Genomic DNA, 17,439 nt, shown 5'->3' with positions numbered 1-17,439 from the left:
TGATAATAGTTTTTTTTTCTATTGATTCAACATCCATGAACGAAGTATGAATATTTCATGATGATAATGTTAAGGGTTTGATAATAATTTTAATGAGACAATTGATATTCTGGGTAGCTATCGTTCATATGTGCAACTGCGCTAAATTGCTTTCCCAACTTCGCGTTAATCGGTGAAAGCACGTGCCAAGAGACGTGTTCCGTGTCCATGTGGGAGTCGGGCAGGTATACGTCGCAAGTGTTCATGCAGGTGCATGTGCGATCACTGCAGGTACGCGCTACGGGGATATGAAAGCGAGAGTAACTCCGTTATTACTCCATCCACTTCCGTTGAACTTGACCCACTATATGTTCTGCGATACTATTGCTCTCGCATCTAGTACCGCGCACTTTAACGTCATTTCACTCATTTCACCTCTTTCGTTTTCCCTTCTCTCGTTGGGGTTCACCTACGCGGTAGGAGTCGTTCGAGTTACCTGCACTCAGCAGGTAACGCGAACTATTTTCTGTACCTTGGTAACCGATCAAGTTCGTCCCGAGACTCGTAGATGAGATAATACGGCAGATACGGAAGTCTAATTTCACCTTTGAACGGTTGAAATCACGTCGAAGATATCTTCGTATGATATTTCCGTTAAACGGAGACAATATGTGCAATATCTGCTCAACGCGTGAGAAATTTCTTGCTAAAATAATATATTTGTTATTATATAATGTCGAGTTATGATGAAGTGTCATGCGCGCGTAAATTATATATCTTTTTTCTTAATACATTTAAATTTGGTTTATCTAATACAAATACAGAGCGATTAATATTATACCGTCCAGAAGAGACATGATTAGAATTTAATGTACTAAAGTATCCCAGTGTTTAAAAATAAACGAAATATTAAAACGATTTATGTGATGGTGTGGAGATTGTTTAAGATGATTAAAAGTTGGTTGGAAAGACTCGCGGCTTAATTTTCTCTTAGTTCGCTTGTTCGAAATTACTTCCTCCATGTGTTGCGTGCGTGCAGTCAGTTCCGAGGTTGTGATTAGAAGATTTTTGACAGCGTGGCATTGCCCGCTCACGAACACGACCTAGGTAAGGTCGTGAACATTAGGTGTTACGAGATACTAGGAGTCACTGACCGAGGCCAAGCAGACAAAAGTTTTGTTCAATACACTTGAGGTAGACAGACCTTGACGGCCCGCAGTTCCGAGAACAATTGCCGTATATTTTTTCTCCATTTAGATATACATTTCCGCTGTAATTTCACGTAATCGCATGCTCGCAAATAGCAATCGCGCAGAATATAAATCTTTCATTTATTTTTTATAACTTTAATATATAATTTTATATATACTTTAATATTATTTTTATACTGTTAACCAGAGCCACTTTACAAGAATTTCGCAGGTTAAGCTATTCATTACCGTTATGCCATTTTATCATCTACGTTTAGTTTAAAATGTTATGATACATTAATTTGTAATTTTCTAAATTTTATCGTAATTAATATTCTATTTTTATTCGTCATTTCTTTTAAATATTTTTTATTTATCTATCTATTTATTTTTCCGTGGAATGTTATATTTAGCTATCTATTCTTGTATTTCTTTTCTGTAGGGTAAACTCGGGTAAGATGGCCATACAGGAAAGATGGCCAACCTATGTTCTTTCAATCTAGCTCGCCATGAAACATCGAATGAACATTGAGTTGGTCATTTTTCCTTTATAGCCATCTTACCCGAGTTCACTCTATTATTTTGACTATTTTACAGAAGTTATTTTTATATGCATCATTAAATTTTATTTTTGTACAATTTGCACGCGAACGGATAGGTGTGAGTCAGAATATATTTTAAAATTAATAATGTACTGGATCTACTTAGAAAATTATTATTAGCCCATCAGTGATACGATCTTATAAAAAACAGATGAATATCTGTTATTTATATAGATATATACATATTTAATGAACATGGCTAGCCATCAGCTACTATTTTATTTGACATTTTGATGTGGAAGCTGAAGATGCAGCTCAAACGGATCCTAATAAAAAATAAAAAGTTATCTATTTCTGCGTAACGAAAATATGAAACTGGCGTCCCTTGATCCTTTAAATCGGTAGTTTCTAAATTAAATTGCCAGAATTTTTTAAATTATTTTTTGAAGAAACTTTGGGGTGAAATCTATCAATTATATATCAAAATTCTAAAAACGAGATGCTCCAACTCCACAGGCGTAACGTGGTGGTCCTTGCGAAAATTAAATTGCAGAAGTCGAGAGTATTGGAAGTCCATAGGCTGTCACGAATCGGGTTATGACCGGAAGCGAGCGAAATGGCGAACGAAACTTGCCCGGCGCGCAGCTATTGAGGAAGAGGAGCCAATCACAGTCCAATTCATGAAAAGGAAAATTAAATTTCGTTGAAGCGAGCTCGCAGAATGACATCGTAATGTCAGCTACGTGCGCGATATACATACATATAGGCCGAGGCTTTTTTTTCGGGAACTGACCCGATGCGCCCGAAATCAAGCAGTTTCTCGAAAGCGAACGGTGCCGTAATATCCCCGAATAAATCGAAATTGGTAGAATCTGATATGCTTATATTTTTCGACAGCTACAAATATTTCTGGCATAAAATGTTTTGAAATATAACAAATAGCTTTTGTAATTTGAATATATGATATGTTCGTAGTAAAACTCTGCGGTTTTTACAATTTTTATGGATTATATAAAACTTTTCTATGGATTATAAAACTTTTGTTTTGTGCAAAACTATACATATGAATAACATTTGCATCTGAAATTGAAATATAAGTAGATCGAGAAATCGTGCAAAATTATTTGTTTGCATTGCGTGGGATTATTTCAACAAGCAACCAGTTTGACGAAAATTGAGATGGATATCGCCTTTTGCATGAATTGATTGCACGGTAGCCGGCTCGTCATACCGGAAATAAAGACCTACAAATAGTGATCGGAAATTTTACTTTTGTACACAAGTATAATAAAAATATTCGTCAATATTGATCTGTAAATTTTTCAATCTACGTCCGCAATAAATCGCTTAGCCGGTTTACGATTATTTACGAAGTGCTACGAGCGTCAATTTATTCGCTCGATCTCGATATATACATATCTCGTGCATCGCTAAACCCACCACTGATAATTAATACATTTCAAAAGTTTAACATCGTTAAGGCAATTTCAGCTTTCCGGCATAATTGGGCATAATCGATACGTAGGCGAAGGATTAATCGTTTGACACACGCGCCAGACTGTCTCGTCGTGACGCGGAGCGGCGCCTCATATAAATAAAACTTGTTAAGAGATAATCACGAGCCTCCATTAACTTCAATAAAGTATTTAAGGGAGCGTTAATGGAACTCACCGCTGGTATACTGCGGCATCAACGAAATAATAAGTCGTGGGTAGCGTCGATCGGCAATATAATGCACGAACGAAATTCGTTTAACAATTTAAGCGACGCCCGGGGAGCGGTTCATTGAGCGCATTCAATCGCATTTGTATACACAAAAAGCTTTGATTAAATGCAATACACATATATATCTGCACATGCATATACCGCGGTATACTCGTGAATGCATCCGTTGCGCATATCAGTGCGATATTTCCATTGATTTCGATCGCAAACCGCGGATGCAGCTTTCGATCGACCAAGAAAACTTTTTGCATCAACGATATTGGAATTTATGAAAGTCCAGTGGGATATTGCATTTTATGAAAGTCTCGTGCAGAAATCTATATAGTTGGATACAAACTAGGCTCGAAGAAATATATATCGCTTAGTATTATTCTTTATTGTGATATCGTAATTTTGGAGATTTAGTAGGTTAATTAATGACAATAAGCATCTTTCAAACCATCTACAAATAAAAAAGCATTTGTTGATCTAATTTTTTTTGAAAGCTTTTTTATTTTTTATTTGGTGATAAACAAGAACTATTTGCAGTAACGGGTCACAAGTGTTATACGCAATCATAAATGTACTATATATATTTGTAAATGTATAGGATATATTTGTATATGTAAGGTTGTATATGTATATGTACAGGATGTTTAAGAAAAATGTTAACGCTTATATGGAAGTAACTTTTTTAGAGAACCAGAACTAATAACACAAAATATCATAGTAACAAATATATTTTGTCTTCAAAAAGGCTCCACTTGTTCATCATCATTGCAATGTGCAAGATCTCCGACAGAAAATCGTAAATATAATTGCAATAATACTCAAAGAAATATACCTTAGGGCTCTGGAGATCACTGGAAAAGATTATAAAAATGTGTTGACAATGATGGTGAAGAAGTGGAGACTGCAGTTTGAAGACAAAATACATTTGTTATTATATGCTATCTTGTGTTATCAGGACTGTTTGTCTAAAAAATTACTTCCATATGAGTGTTAACATTTTTTTGAAGCACCCTGTATATGTATATGTATGTATGTACATTGTATATATATATATATATACATATATGTATATATCAGGTGCAATGCAGCATGCACTTGCATTATATATCTCAGTGGATTTTGTTGAACGTAGTTCGATTAAGCTATGCATATTGTGCGCATCCGAAACGATTTGTATCGGTATTTTTTAGAATTTATTATTCTTTCCGTGCAGTTTTTGTACTGGGAAAATTGGGCTCGTGCAATAACTTACAGAAACAACGACGCTTGCATAATACTTATACAGAATGTACCACTACTCCCACGTATTATTGTTCCCTGAATAATTTGCGTAGCATAACATGATCGGACGATTCTATATATTTTTTTTTAATCTAAAAATAATTATTTTACACTGTAATTGAGAGATTTGAAGTAACATTTTTAAATACAATTTTCTTAAAGTAAATCCACTTTGAAAGAAGTGTGAGAAGAAGCTTTCGGCAGTTGTTTTCATGACCGAAGCTTTGATTTCTTTCGATAATTCTTTAATTTTCAGTCACTTCGTACGTAAATTCTTGAACATCCTATGTATGTCCTATCCGAAAAAATCGATGTATAGGTATAATGTGACATTGGTATATGGCAATGCGCTTACAACTTCAGTGTCACGAAGATAAACTGCAAACTCGGTTTGACATCGACCTAGTCCCCCTGGCCTGGAAAGATGACCGCGTAATCAGCATCGTCGACTTTCATCCTTATCAGTGTGACAAACGAGGATGGAAAATATCGACTCGTTGAGAGACGCGGCTGCATAAGCGAATATTTACATGCGCCATGGGACATCTATCTGCAAGGTTGGTCAGTATTCTGCGAGGTCACCGATAAAAATACACAAAAAGACGGGAAACAATCGCATTCGTAACTCGAACGCGAACTCAGTCACTCCGAAAACGGAGTTGCGAATAAAATAGACGAAGGGACGAAATAACACACAACGAATCTATTAGATAAATTGCTTATTGCAACTATTAGCGAAAATGTTGAGAACATATTATTTTTGGATTGGCGAAAGAAGTTTCGGTTGTCGTGCCGCTTACTTTTATCAGATTCGAAGTCCCGACTGAACCAATATCCATTATGTATCGACGCAAATAATCAGCTTCAATATCGACAATATTGATCGCGGTTTAACCGGGCCGCGTTCAAAAATCGCGTGTAACGCAAACAACGCGATGTCGATACATTACGCAAATTAATATCGATTATGATTATGACGCAGCAGATCATGCTCCGCGACCGAAAATATTTGCACGTCGAATTAATTGACCTGCGATGAGTCTGCTCGCCCGCGGTGTGGGCGTTATCGCTGCTTTTTTGAAATCGCATCGAGATCGCAGTCCGCCGCTGTCAGGTTATTCGTGATCTTACGGTTACAGAAGTATGAGCGAGATTACACGGAAAGGTACTCCGGGAGTATTTCATGTGCAAACAAAACTAGGAAAAATTGCATACGGTATATAAGGAGCAACGGAATAGAAGAAGGAAGGGAAGGGACTCTCGCGGAGTGTATTCATATATCCAGTTCAACGCGCAAGAAACACAGTGTGCGAAATGGATTATACCTCCGCAAAGTCAAATAAGCTTATATCGCTCGAATAATACCGCACGACAACGAGTGCGGCAACGATCTCGGGAGCTTTCGTCTCTTCCAGTGCGCGCTCGCATCTTTACCGGAGCATTCGCGCGTATTCTCGCGCACACGCGCAAGTACATGCCGTGTGACCCATATCGCGGATGAAAGGATTAAAGAAACGTGCTATAGGATGGCACGCGCCGCTGTTATTACGCTAGGTGCTCTCAGCTAAGCCTAAAATGGTTAACTACACAAACGCATATCTCGATATTAAGCAGAACGTCGCAGAAATGCAATTTATGATTAAAACGTAATTTTTATTCAAGTTGTAGAAGACGAAGGTTTTTGATACTACGAATGGATGTAAAGATGATTGTTATCTAGATAACTCTTTATCAAACATGAGTTATTTTAATGTTTTATTTTATGATATGGACACTACAATTTTTTGAATTAGCAACAAAATGATACAACATTAATTTTATATTTATTTATTTTATTTATATATATATATTTATAGTTTAATTATTTTTAGTTTAATTAAAATTAAATGATAAAGAGATTATAAGTTTTTGAAATTTGATTATTTAATTCATGATCATCATGGTGCAAAACTTCTAGAAATAATATTTTTTTATTATGGTTTCTATTATCTGCATCTGATATATAAATATGATAAATTTGTGCATTTTGCATAAGATAGGTCTGCGAGTTGCTGATAGGTCTGCGTTATCTCGGTAACGTTTTGGGCACGTTTGTACCGCACGCATTTCCACTTGCGGAATTCGTGCACGCTCGCGCACGTTCACTAATTAAACATATACAATAAAATACAAATTTGCAAGCGCAAAGAGACGAGAGTAGTTTCCAAACGACAAGTCGTGTGCGCTTGTTCGATACGAGTTACGCGTTCACGCATTCACGATTTCTATCGAGAGCGATGCTGGCTAGACGAACGCGAAGTTCTCCTTTGTACGTTCGCGCATTGTTCGGCCATTGAGGCGTCGAAGTATCCGAGGCGAGCGTTCGCTGTTCGAACGACTTTTCGACAAAAGGAGTCGCGAAACTTTGCGAGCGGATAACTTTAACGAGAGACAAATAAATAAATCATACGAGCCAGCAGCCGGTCGGCCGCGCTTTGAGGGGCACTCGTCGTTGGCGACGTTGGCCCTCTACTATCGTAAAGATTTATGTTTCCTATATCTTTATCTATACCCTCTCGAGGCGACACGTACAGCATCGCGCCCCGCTGTGTATGTGTGGGCTCGTGGACCATAAATCCGCGAGCGTCAACTCGGATCGGAAGCCTCGAAGCTTCGCGCCCCTTATCGCTCGAAGATACGAAAGTTTATCTCGTGAAATTATGAGAGCCTGCGGAATATTGCTTCTGATTAGAATATCATCGGAACCAAACGTCGGAAGACCGGACCTATCGTCGCAACTTATATTCTCGATCTCGTCGAATGGGCATCGATGATAAATGAGACGCGGATCGGGACTGCGAATCGATATTTTCGGCTTTTACAACTACGTGTAAATTACCTCCATCGACTGTATATTTTTTTAATTGCAGCGCGCTCAGAATGGTTGCGCGAATCGGATGAGGTGGAAAACGCGAATCGAGTAACTTCGATGAAAACTGGTGGGAAGTTCAAATAACCGCGTGATCGAATGTACCCCATACACGCCGTTTTCGTTTCGCACTTTTTATTTTCCGTCCGACGGGAACCGTAGTTTTACTTCCCGGCTAACTATAAAATCAAATATAGTAAATCGACGCGGCTGTCATCTTTTATACATGCGCCATCGAACGCGCAATCAGCCGATCACGGAGATCCCGTGAACGATCTTGAAAAATATAATACACACGAGTGAAACTTGTACTCGCGCGAGCTCGAAAAATAACAGGCGGGCGTGTAGTTTAGTTGTTGTGGGAGAGCCATGGCATTTATTGCGAACGAATAAAGCACGCCGACGTACGCGTTATTCACTGACGATGGGGTACGTTTCGAGTCCGAGCCTTTTTTTCGAGGTAGAGCTCCGTGCCGCGCGTTTACCCTCCTGCGCGCCGAATCGAAATTAAACGGACTCACCCCCGTCCGTGCGAACGGTGCAATGGGTAAGTGCAGCGCTTTCCGCGTGCGTTCCATTACGATCGTTTCAGCAATTTTGTCCGACGCGCCCCGCGTCAGTCGATGTGTGCGCGAAGTAATGGCGGTTGTTACGCGCTGGTTTTATAGAACGCCATCGTCTGGTTACTGGCGCGTTAAGGCAACGGCCCCACTGATTTTCACAAAGGATTTTTAATTCCGCTGTAATCCACGCACCTCAACGATATCGGTATCACGTCGGTTGGGCCGCGATTTCGACGGTTTCATTAGTTTTTGAATATAACGTTACACAAAGTATCGCGATATATACGGGAACGTCACGGGAATGCAATATCTTTTATGCATCGAAACCGAAAGTTGTATCTCATAATACGAATTATTAAATTATCGGTTTTCGTCGAATCGCAACGTGCTGCTGCAATGTGAATTTTACGCTCCATTTATAAAATATTTTATTATTTAATACGCGTTGCGTGTGTATAACGAGTTATTTTCCTCTTGCCAGTATCAGGGAAATATACGAGTAATATCCTTATGATAATGTGATTTGTTTATTTAACTGGAAAGCTAAATGTATCGGTAAACTCCGGATGAATTCGCAAACAAAATAAAAATATCTTTCTGATTTTGAGCTGTCGGGGATTGGTAAGCTGCTGCATCCAATTTTTACGATTAATTGAAATGCAATAGCACTTAACTTAATTGAAAGCGATTTGTACCATGTATCTGTATTCGATGTGGAGGGGGGAGCACGGAACTATTATTAATCCCATGTATATCTTCGTGTGCACTTATCTCATTGTCCATTTAGCTATCTGTCTCTCCGTCGAAAGAAATCATTTCATCCGTGTCGCGGCAAATTGGTAAAGTTTCTATGTTTTAACGCTGGCAAGTTATCATGCCGACGTTACCATGTATAATTTGATATTCTGAGCGACACGGGTTGAGCCGACCCTTATATCTCTCCCTCGCACCTGAAGCCCTACACCGAAGGGCGAATTTTCAGCGGGTGGTCTTACAAACGCGAAGGTCCTTCACGGATTTCATGAGACGAGCCAAGAAAATGGACGAATTAGCATTTAGAGCGCGATTTTACCGCGTACTCGCAAGCGCTTTTATACCGCTTCTGCTCTTATAGGGATGCGAGTTTAAGGAGATACGAATATCCACCAAAGGTATGCGAGCCAGAAACTACGCTGACTACTTTGAAACATGATGATATAGATTTTGTTATTAAAGATGTTTAGTTCTCGTTTACACAGAATCCTTATAATACTACCTTTTATGGTGATTAAGCTGTAAATAATAAACTTGTACGTTATTGAAAATTTTGATATATAAAATATTATTTAATATTATGGTTTTTGCACAAAACAAATTTGTAACGGAATAGTATAGTATATAGCAAAATCGCGTTACGTAATAATTTTAATTTTAACTTTTATTTTAACCTTGTAATATGCGACATAGATCGTTGTAACATTATTAAACAATATCCGCAATTTAAAAAATATTCAAGAATATGACAGAAATAGTACATATATTAAATACAGAATCACATGTGTAAAATATGATAATAATTTACATTTTTTATCGGTTTAAGTGTTATAAAAAAAGCAATGTTATATTTTTTCAATATTCCCAATCTTAAGATTGGATTTTTGACGCAATTCTTAGCATGATCATAATTTCCGACTCATCTTTTATCACTCTTTGTCTTCTGAATTGATCGCTCTGCGAATATTAGGTGTAGCCCCGCTGCATTTCGCGCGGACGAGCGATGGCGCGTGGCAGCGCATGCACTCTCGATCACGTATGTCCTCGGGTATATCTTTCGCGCTTTCTGACGTGCGCGTCCCCGTGGGAAGTGGGAAAATAAATAAATGACGAGCGATTCCCGCGGGTGGCTGCTAGCCCGGACGAGGCAAGGAGCAATTTCTGTGTAGATAGCGCGAGAATTATGGCCCCTCGCGAGGCGACGGAGGTTTAAGCCCTCTCCGGGTGTTCCTAGCCTTACAACTCCGTAATTTTTACCCTCCGAGAAGTTAAGAGTAATTTACTAGCTCCACGTAGGCGTTATTCGAGAACGTTCTCCTCGAGAACGAAGGCGCCGCCGCTGAGCGTTTCGGTAGCTTCGCCCTTGTTAATTGTCTACCTCTGATGAACTTGATTTTCAACGGGGGGACAGGACATTGCGGTAAGATAGATGTCGGCAATATCGCAACACAAAGATAGCTATTCGTTCCCGGCTCTTAATGAGGGGACTTGTTTAATTGTGGATGATAGTCGGCGAACTTTTGAAGAATTAATACAATAAGCGAGTGAAGTTTGACAATGATATGGTAATAAATGACATGGTATATAACGTTTAAGTAGGTAGAGAAGTTTAATTAACGCGATGTAACGCATGATAACTTAAATAGTTATTTCTTTGAAACAATCAATTTTTACACAAGGTAGATTTTCTATAATCTAAGAAAGTTATTTAGTTAAGACTTTCCTGTATTATTTCTAATTAGATATTTAAATCTGCTCTGTGTGTGTGTGTGTGTAAAATGGAATTTTTCTGTCTTATAACGGATGATAAAATTTTGGAACTTGTGGAATAAGCTCTGCGTAAGTTTTTGCATTTTATAATCGAACTTTGCACCATCCATTCTTGATTCTCTTTGTTACTTAGACATAACGTTCAAGAATAATGACGCAATGTAATATCGTTTTGGAGTTTATTGTTAAATCTGCTTTGACGCACGCGAGCAAGAGAAGATAACGCGAGACTTTAAACTGCATATTCTTGAAGTTGCTCTTTATGGAGCTTCGCGAAAGCTTGTACAAGATAACACGAAAGAAGAAAGGGATATAACTCGTATCCAACTTCACTATATACTTAAGCTTAAATAACTAGAGAATATAAATAATAATATAAATAATAATAATTATCTGGCGGGTTTTAGGAAATATTAATAGCAAATACTCTTTTTGTCTTAATATTGAGCAATTGATCGTTAGCAGTTTTTGCAAACTTTCAATAGAAACTTCACTAAATTTATCTTGGTATCATCGAGAAACGAGTTCTACTTTAACACAACATTTGACATTAATAGAGTGACAAAAGTTTTTGAACAAAATTATATATATCTGAGGAACCACACTTGATAGTTATAATAGATAATAAGTTGCAAGTTTTCATCTATAACACGATTTTTCTTGTACATTGTTTTAAAAATATGTTAAATTACATAAATGACACATGAATGACAAAGGCTAAAAATATATATTTTTCCATTATAAAAAGTATAATTTTTACGTTAATGTTATTTGTGTACTTTTACCTATTTTTTATAGCGTAGTCTGATGTGTCACCAATCTGTCGCTTTTAATAGCAAACATTGTTTCTTAATTTTCTGGAAGTATGTAATAAATAAATCTCGCAAGTTATCGTTTTTTATGCCCAGTTTTCCCATTTAATTTTCTGAACGGATGTCAGAAGAACCCTTATACGGAGGCTGTTCAAAGATTTGATTCCACGCATTATATTTCCGCAATATTAATTTAGCGAGAAGGAAAGGGAAGGGAGAAGAAAAAGTACTGTCGACGCCATTAATTCGATTGGACAAGAGCATTTCGTTTCGGATCACAGGCCTCGGGGATCCATTATGTATTAGCAGGATCGATTCGGTCTGCGACCGGTAAGATTAAGGGCAAAGACGATCGCAAGAAGCCGCCGACTCAGCCACGAAAATCTCTAACATAATTTTCTCCATACGTGTTTCAAATCTCCCGAGATAATGCGATGTTGCGGCTCGGTGCACGAATATACAGTTTGTAGGAACACAACTTACGGGGAAGTTTACAAATAATTTCTCTCTGTGTCGTTGTCTCACATGCCAAAGATTACCCGGAAAATCGAGAATTTAAATGGAAAGAAATGAAATTCAGATATATGAAGAACTGCGTGTTAAAATGTGTTATATCTTAAAAAAAAAGGAAGAAAAGAAAGAAGATATTTTTTTAAGTGTCATATTTACATTTATACCGTTCATTAATTTTAGTATTAAACATTACACGATTAGATGGAATTGAACATAATAAATTACGTAATAAATTAATGTTTGACGTTTACTTTAAACAGCCGATTGCGTCACATTTTTATTCTATCGACGCTAAGCGGATATCGCTCTTATGACCATTCACAATCAGTTATACATTGTCATAGCCGTCGTTTGTATTCGTCAAGCGAAACGAAGAGATTGGATAAGAAATATTGAAGAGATTTATGAAATATTCAGTGAAACGTAGTAGAACGACGAATGGACGAATATCTGGCGGTTGTTCCGTGAAAATCGGATTGCGATTGTCAGAATTAATCGAATCTTTTGCAAACGGCGCAATTATCATTAACGGTGGGCCAACTGAGACCCGAGATCGAGTCCACGTCGCGTTTAAAGCGCAGAACGACCTGAACGATCGTTTCACTTTTTTTTAGCACTCGTAGCTTTTTCAATCTGCCGGTAACGTCTAAAAAGCTGAAATTGTGGCCAAGTGGTAGTGGTGATGTAGGAAGCGCGCTTCCACGAGACAAAGCCGGATTGTTCCGCCGCGCGCGGAGGAAGAGGCGGAACGATCCTGGGCTTCCTGCACACTGAAACCCACTGCCTCCTCTTTCTCCTCCTCTTTGCCCTGCTGCCTTTACCGCGACGTTCGTAGCGAAAGCTTGTTATATTTAAGCCGAGAAATATATACACGTGTACGCGCCAGTTAACGCGACTGTTACACGTGACTTGGTTGGCGCATTCGCCACGGTACGTTGCGTGTGTGGGTATTGCGAATTAAATTTATTTTCATCGTCATATATATGTATGTATAATGCACACACGCACACACACACACACACACATATATCTGTGTACCTGGCGAGACACAATGCGGCCAATTTTCGTGCCGCCGAATTCCGACGTGGCGCAATTTAGCGAGGAACGTTCTCAAATGTGGTGCGCGATATGGCGCGCTTCGGTCTAACATATGCAATTTAAAGAGAACTCATTTCTTAATGCGGTATCAAGTGGCAATGATACGCTAACTAACAATGAGCGAAACTTTTCATTGGAATTTCTTTGTTAATCGAATTTCCAATTTAGCGATTCAAGAATGCTTTGAAAAGAGCAAGATTAACGAATTTCAATACTTTTTATGTAAATCTATTTAATATCAAAATTCTATATCACAATCTAGTAAAGTCCTTTACTAGATAGTTCTTTTTTACCTTTTTTATGTAGGTGATTTTGTAGATATTTTAATAAAACTATCAAGGAACGCACGCGATTTCCGTAATACATTTCCGTATATAGAAACGGATATAAATATCACGGAATAACAGAAAACGGCCGGAAGTAGAAGTAATAGAGAACAGACTGAGTCCCAAATGTCGCGATTCAAACTGCGGGCAAAAACCATTGGGAAAGAAATGGCTGTAAAGTCGGTCACGTTTTGACTGGAAGAATTCTTCACGTGATTTCTTTGTGAAAGTAATTCGTCTGCATCTGCGGCTTCGTTCCCTCCACTTAGAGCTTACCCGAAGCTTTCACCTTATTTTATTAGAGAGACCCAATTCGTGTTCTTCTCGTGAACCTTCCACGAAGAAATCCTTAAAGTTTCGTTATCTTTATACTCGTAAAAAAATCTTTTCTTCGTTGGATTGATCTTACAACGTAGTTTTGGCCGTTCAAAGTTGTCAAACAAATGCAATTAAAACGACCTGTTGGAAATGGCGAATTGAATATTCTGTTTTACGAAACAAATAATAAATCTCTAACTTTTATATAAACGCAAACAACTTGTATTAAACAGTAAAAAAATGGAAGAATATTAGCGGAAGAGTTGTGAAGTGGGATAAGAAAACGTGGAGGAGCGCTTATGATAAAAAGAGTATCATAAATATATACACTACGATTATTGTAAATATCATTTATTGGACTCTTAGGCATCATTGGGTACAACGATTACACCACGTTGCTTACTTGTAACACCTTAGCGATCTGAAAAAAAACTCGGGTTCGCGTCAAAGTCGACTAAATTAACATGAAGACATCAGGTATGTTTATTTCGTATCTATAGAGAGTACCGACTGCAGTCACGCGCGCGGGTAAGACATTACCGGCGACAAAGATTTAGCATTAGTCGACGGTAAGCCGAGTACAAATTCTATTTTTACAAAAATTAGGAACCACCGAATTTACGAAAAAGTTACCTTAAGGATGCTCGAAAGAAGCGAAGAATTTGATTGGAACGGTATCGCTACGCCGCGCTACGTCCCATTCCAAATCGGATAGATCAAAGTATTGCAAAGACAACAATGTCCATGTTTCTCACGATGAGCTACAGCTAAATTCAATTTAGGACGTTCACATGACATAGTGTACTTTATTGTAATGGTTCTCGTTGAAACGTTCGTAACGCAAAGCGGCTACCGCCGCTTTGCTCCTCTGCCTCAATCAACGAAACGAGCATTGTGATCGTGCGAACGAGATTCGGGGGGGGGGGAAGGCGAACGAGAACTTATGGCTAAATAAAACTTTATAAAAATATATCAACGAATAATAAATATATCTCTAACAGCGTCACTGTATAATTCGTCGTGTACGGGCGTACGATAGCCTACGCATTTACAGTCACTATATACATACTATCAAACTCTACTTATTCTAAATAATATACAACAATTTATTTTAGTCGCCCCTATCTTCGGGAATATTTGACGTTGCACAATTAAGTTTCTCTCGTCCGGTAGCGTGTCCATACACTTTCGTACAGGAGACCGCGTATCCTTCGTTAAAATTTGTAATTATCTTTTTATTCTATTACGTCACACCTTCCTGCCGGCTCAAACTTTATTATTTCGTTATTATTACGGGCAGTATCGCTCGTCGTATTTGCGTCACGGACTTGTTTCGCAATATTAATACATTACAGTTCGGCACAAAGTCGATCCATCCGAGTTCGCTCGACCGCAATTTAACTGTATCTTGTTTTTTTCATTCGCGAAAAATTCGCCAGCGGAAAGAAAGAAAGGGGAGGGGGGAAGAAAAGAATTGGTCACCGTTTCGTTCGGATCTCTACACGCGGAAACACCGTTCCACAATTCGCAAACATCGGCTTATTTATTTATTACCTATACAAGTATATACATGTATGGCGAATCGCGCGTATGTGCGGTACACGCGCGCACGGATTCATAGTTTACAAATTTCCACTCTATGTAAATACGTATCCCGTCGCCCGCGCGATCCCTTCCTTTCCCTTCTCTTCCTCGCTCCTCTATCTTTCCTCCACAATTCTCACATATAAGGCCAGAGAAATCGAATTTTAATCGTGTCTCGATCACACGGGGACTCGTTCGTGCGGACGCGAGCTTGCCTAAGGTTTTACACACGACGACGGCAGCGGTCCGTGCGCTTTCGCGCGATCGTACATTCGTAAACGCGTTTTTCAGAATCGCGTTCCGGAGTAGAACAGAAGAGGACCGATCACGAGATCCGAAGAACACACCGAGGCCGTAATAATCCGCACCGAAGGCGCGTCAGCAGAGCTTCCATCCGTGGTTTCATTGTGTTCGTGTAACGTCGTAGACACGCAAGTGTCGCGTCGCGGCATGTCGAGCAAATTGTGCGTCTCGTTGACGCGAGAATCGCGCGGGGGGAAATTCTTTCGGAGAAAGAATTTCGACGTTATGTACAAAGAAGCTTCCCTTTTTTCCTCTCGTCATTGGGAAAGCTGACGTACGAGCTTTCCGTATCTCTAGGAATTTTGCCAAAGTTTCTTCCGTCTAAATCTCCATTGGGCATGTCATCTCAGCGACGGTGTTCCCGCAGGATCGCCTGCAGGGTCAAACAGAGCAGAAGATACGTGATACTCGCCGATCGGATGTGGGCATGACTGTAACCGGAAGCGTGCGTCACGTTGAGTAGAACGGAAGCGTCGGCGATTCCTCCCGATGAACGGACGAGCAACAACCATTCTCCCGCGTGGGACCACTGAATCGTCTCGAAACGCAGGGTCGTCCTGTAACACGACTCCGTGCCGCCGTCCTGTAAAAAAGTAAAATGGAACATGAATAATTGCTCTTTATCGCGCGCGTGTCTTCCATATCTAACCAAGAAAGCTCAAGGCAGTGAAGAATTTCAGCGCTTCTTTCAACGTGTTAATATGTAAAGAAATTGGGGCAACGAGATATATATTATTCATCTGATATATGAAATAACCGTTGTTTTGATTATCAAAACAGTTTTCTGTTTCTCTTTTATGAAATTTATTTACATCAAAAATTAAAATTCTATTAAAAAAATACACATAAAAAAAAACACTATATTAATATAAATTTTAATAAATTTATGTGATTTTTTTAACATTGCCATTGAAAGTATATAAACGAGCTTTTATTATATTTTTTAATTTATTAAGTACGACATTTTTATGATTATATATACATTTTACAGGATAAAAGCCTCTTCCTGTTAACTGAAATTCTTATTTGCCGTCACGAGTTGCAGGGAACGAACTCGCTTGAGGTTGACCCATATTGAGCTGCTTTGTTCTCTGATAAGATGTCAAGCGAGACGCTATAGAGAGAATTCCGAAAGTTTTCTTTAACAAGCTAAGGTAGGGTAACGAGCTAAGGTAAAATGGCATCTACAATTCACAGTGACGGTACCAAGCTCGTGCTCGCGAAGATCTTGATGAAGGACGTTTTTATGGCGCTTTCATGGCGTTTTAAACTATTGAGATCTGGTTGCCGCGGGTCATGCTCCAGACGTTTTTATCGCATAATGCTCATTAACTTGCGATTCGATAACGTCCATCCAGTCGTCCTCTTATCGGACATGGTCTCCTTCTCTTTCGTTCTCTCTTTACGATTAAACTTTCACGTAAAACTTCCGGCGAGAGGAAACTGGGAACTTCCGGCGTTCTACGTTCTCGCTTCAATTATCCATCCTACCTTCGACTGCTTCTTCTTAGACCCCCACCCCACCTTCTCGGCCTTCTTCATCTTTCATCCCCTTAAAATACGTTTTATTACTTTCCGCATTAGTACCTATAATGACTCCTTTATCTCTGACTTCGTTTCTTTGTTCATGGAAAAATCAATCGTATTAAGCCGATCATAGGTTCACGGAACTTCCGGTTTATGGGATAATTGGCCCTAATAAGAGAGCAATACTGATGGTTTGTACGAAACGATAAAAAAGAGGTAAAATTTCCTCTTGATAAGTATTGATACGACTAAAGAT

The 17,439-nt window shown here is 38.8% G+C and overlaps 1 protein-coding gene and 1 long non-coding RNA gene across 8 annotated transcripts in view; one reads left to right on the top strand and one right to left on the bottom strand.

The window, feature by feature from the left end:
• LOC143895222 (uncharacterized) overlaps positions 1-17,439 on the top strand; it is a 231,642-nt gene that overhangs the window by 80,821 nt on the left and 133,382 nt on the right. The window lies entirely within an intron of this gene.
• The window catches only part of Tei (irregular chiasm C-roughest protein teiresias), a 326,287-nt gene continuing 322,942 nt past the window's right edge, over positions 14,095-17,439 (bottom strand). For all 5 annotated transcript variants that reach the window (XM_077400367.1, XM_077400356.1, XM_077400346.1 and 2 more), the window contains one exon: positions 14,095-16,239. In XM_077400367.1, coding sequence (XP_077256493.1) covers positions 16,003-16,239 — 237 coding nt within the window. In that variant the 3' untranslated portion in view covers positions 14,095-16,002. The remainder of the gene's footprint in view (positions 16,240-17,439) is intronic.

Source organism: Temnothorax americanus, unplaced genomic scaffold, assembly GCF_048541705.1.
Source record: "Temnothorax americanus isolate GAGA-0224 unplaced genomic scaffold, ASM4854170v1 Scaffold1, whole genome shotgun sequence".
NCBI classification, from domain to species: Eukaryota; Metazoa; Arthropoda; class Insecta; order Hymenoptera; family Formicidae; genus Temnothorax; species Temnothorax americanus.
The sequence above is the reverse complement of the archived record's forward strand: the minus strand, read 5'-3'. Positions and strand labels throughout refer to the sequence as shown.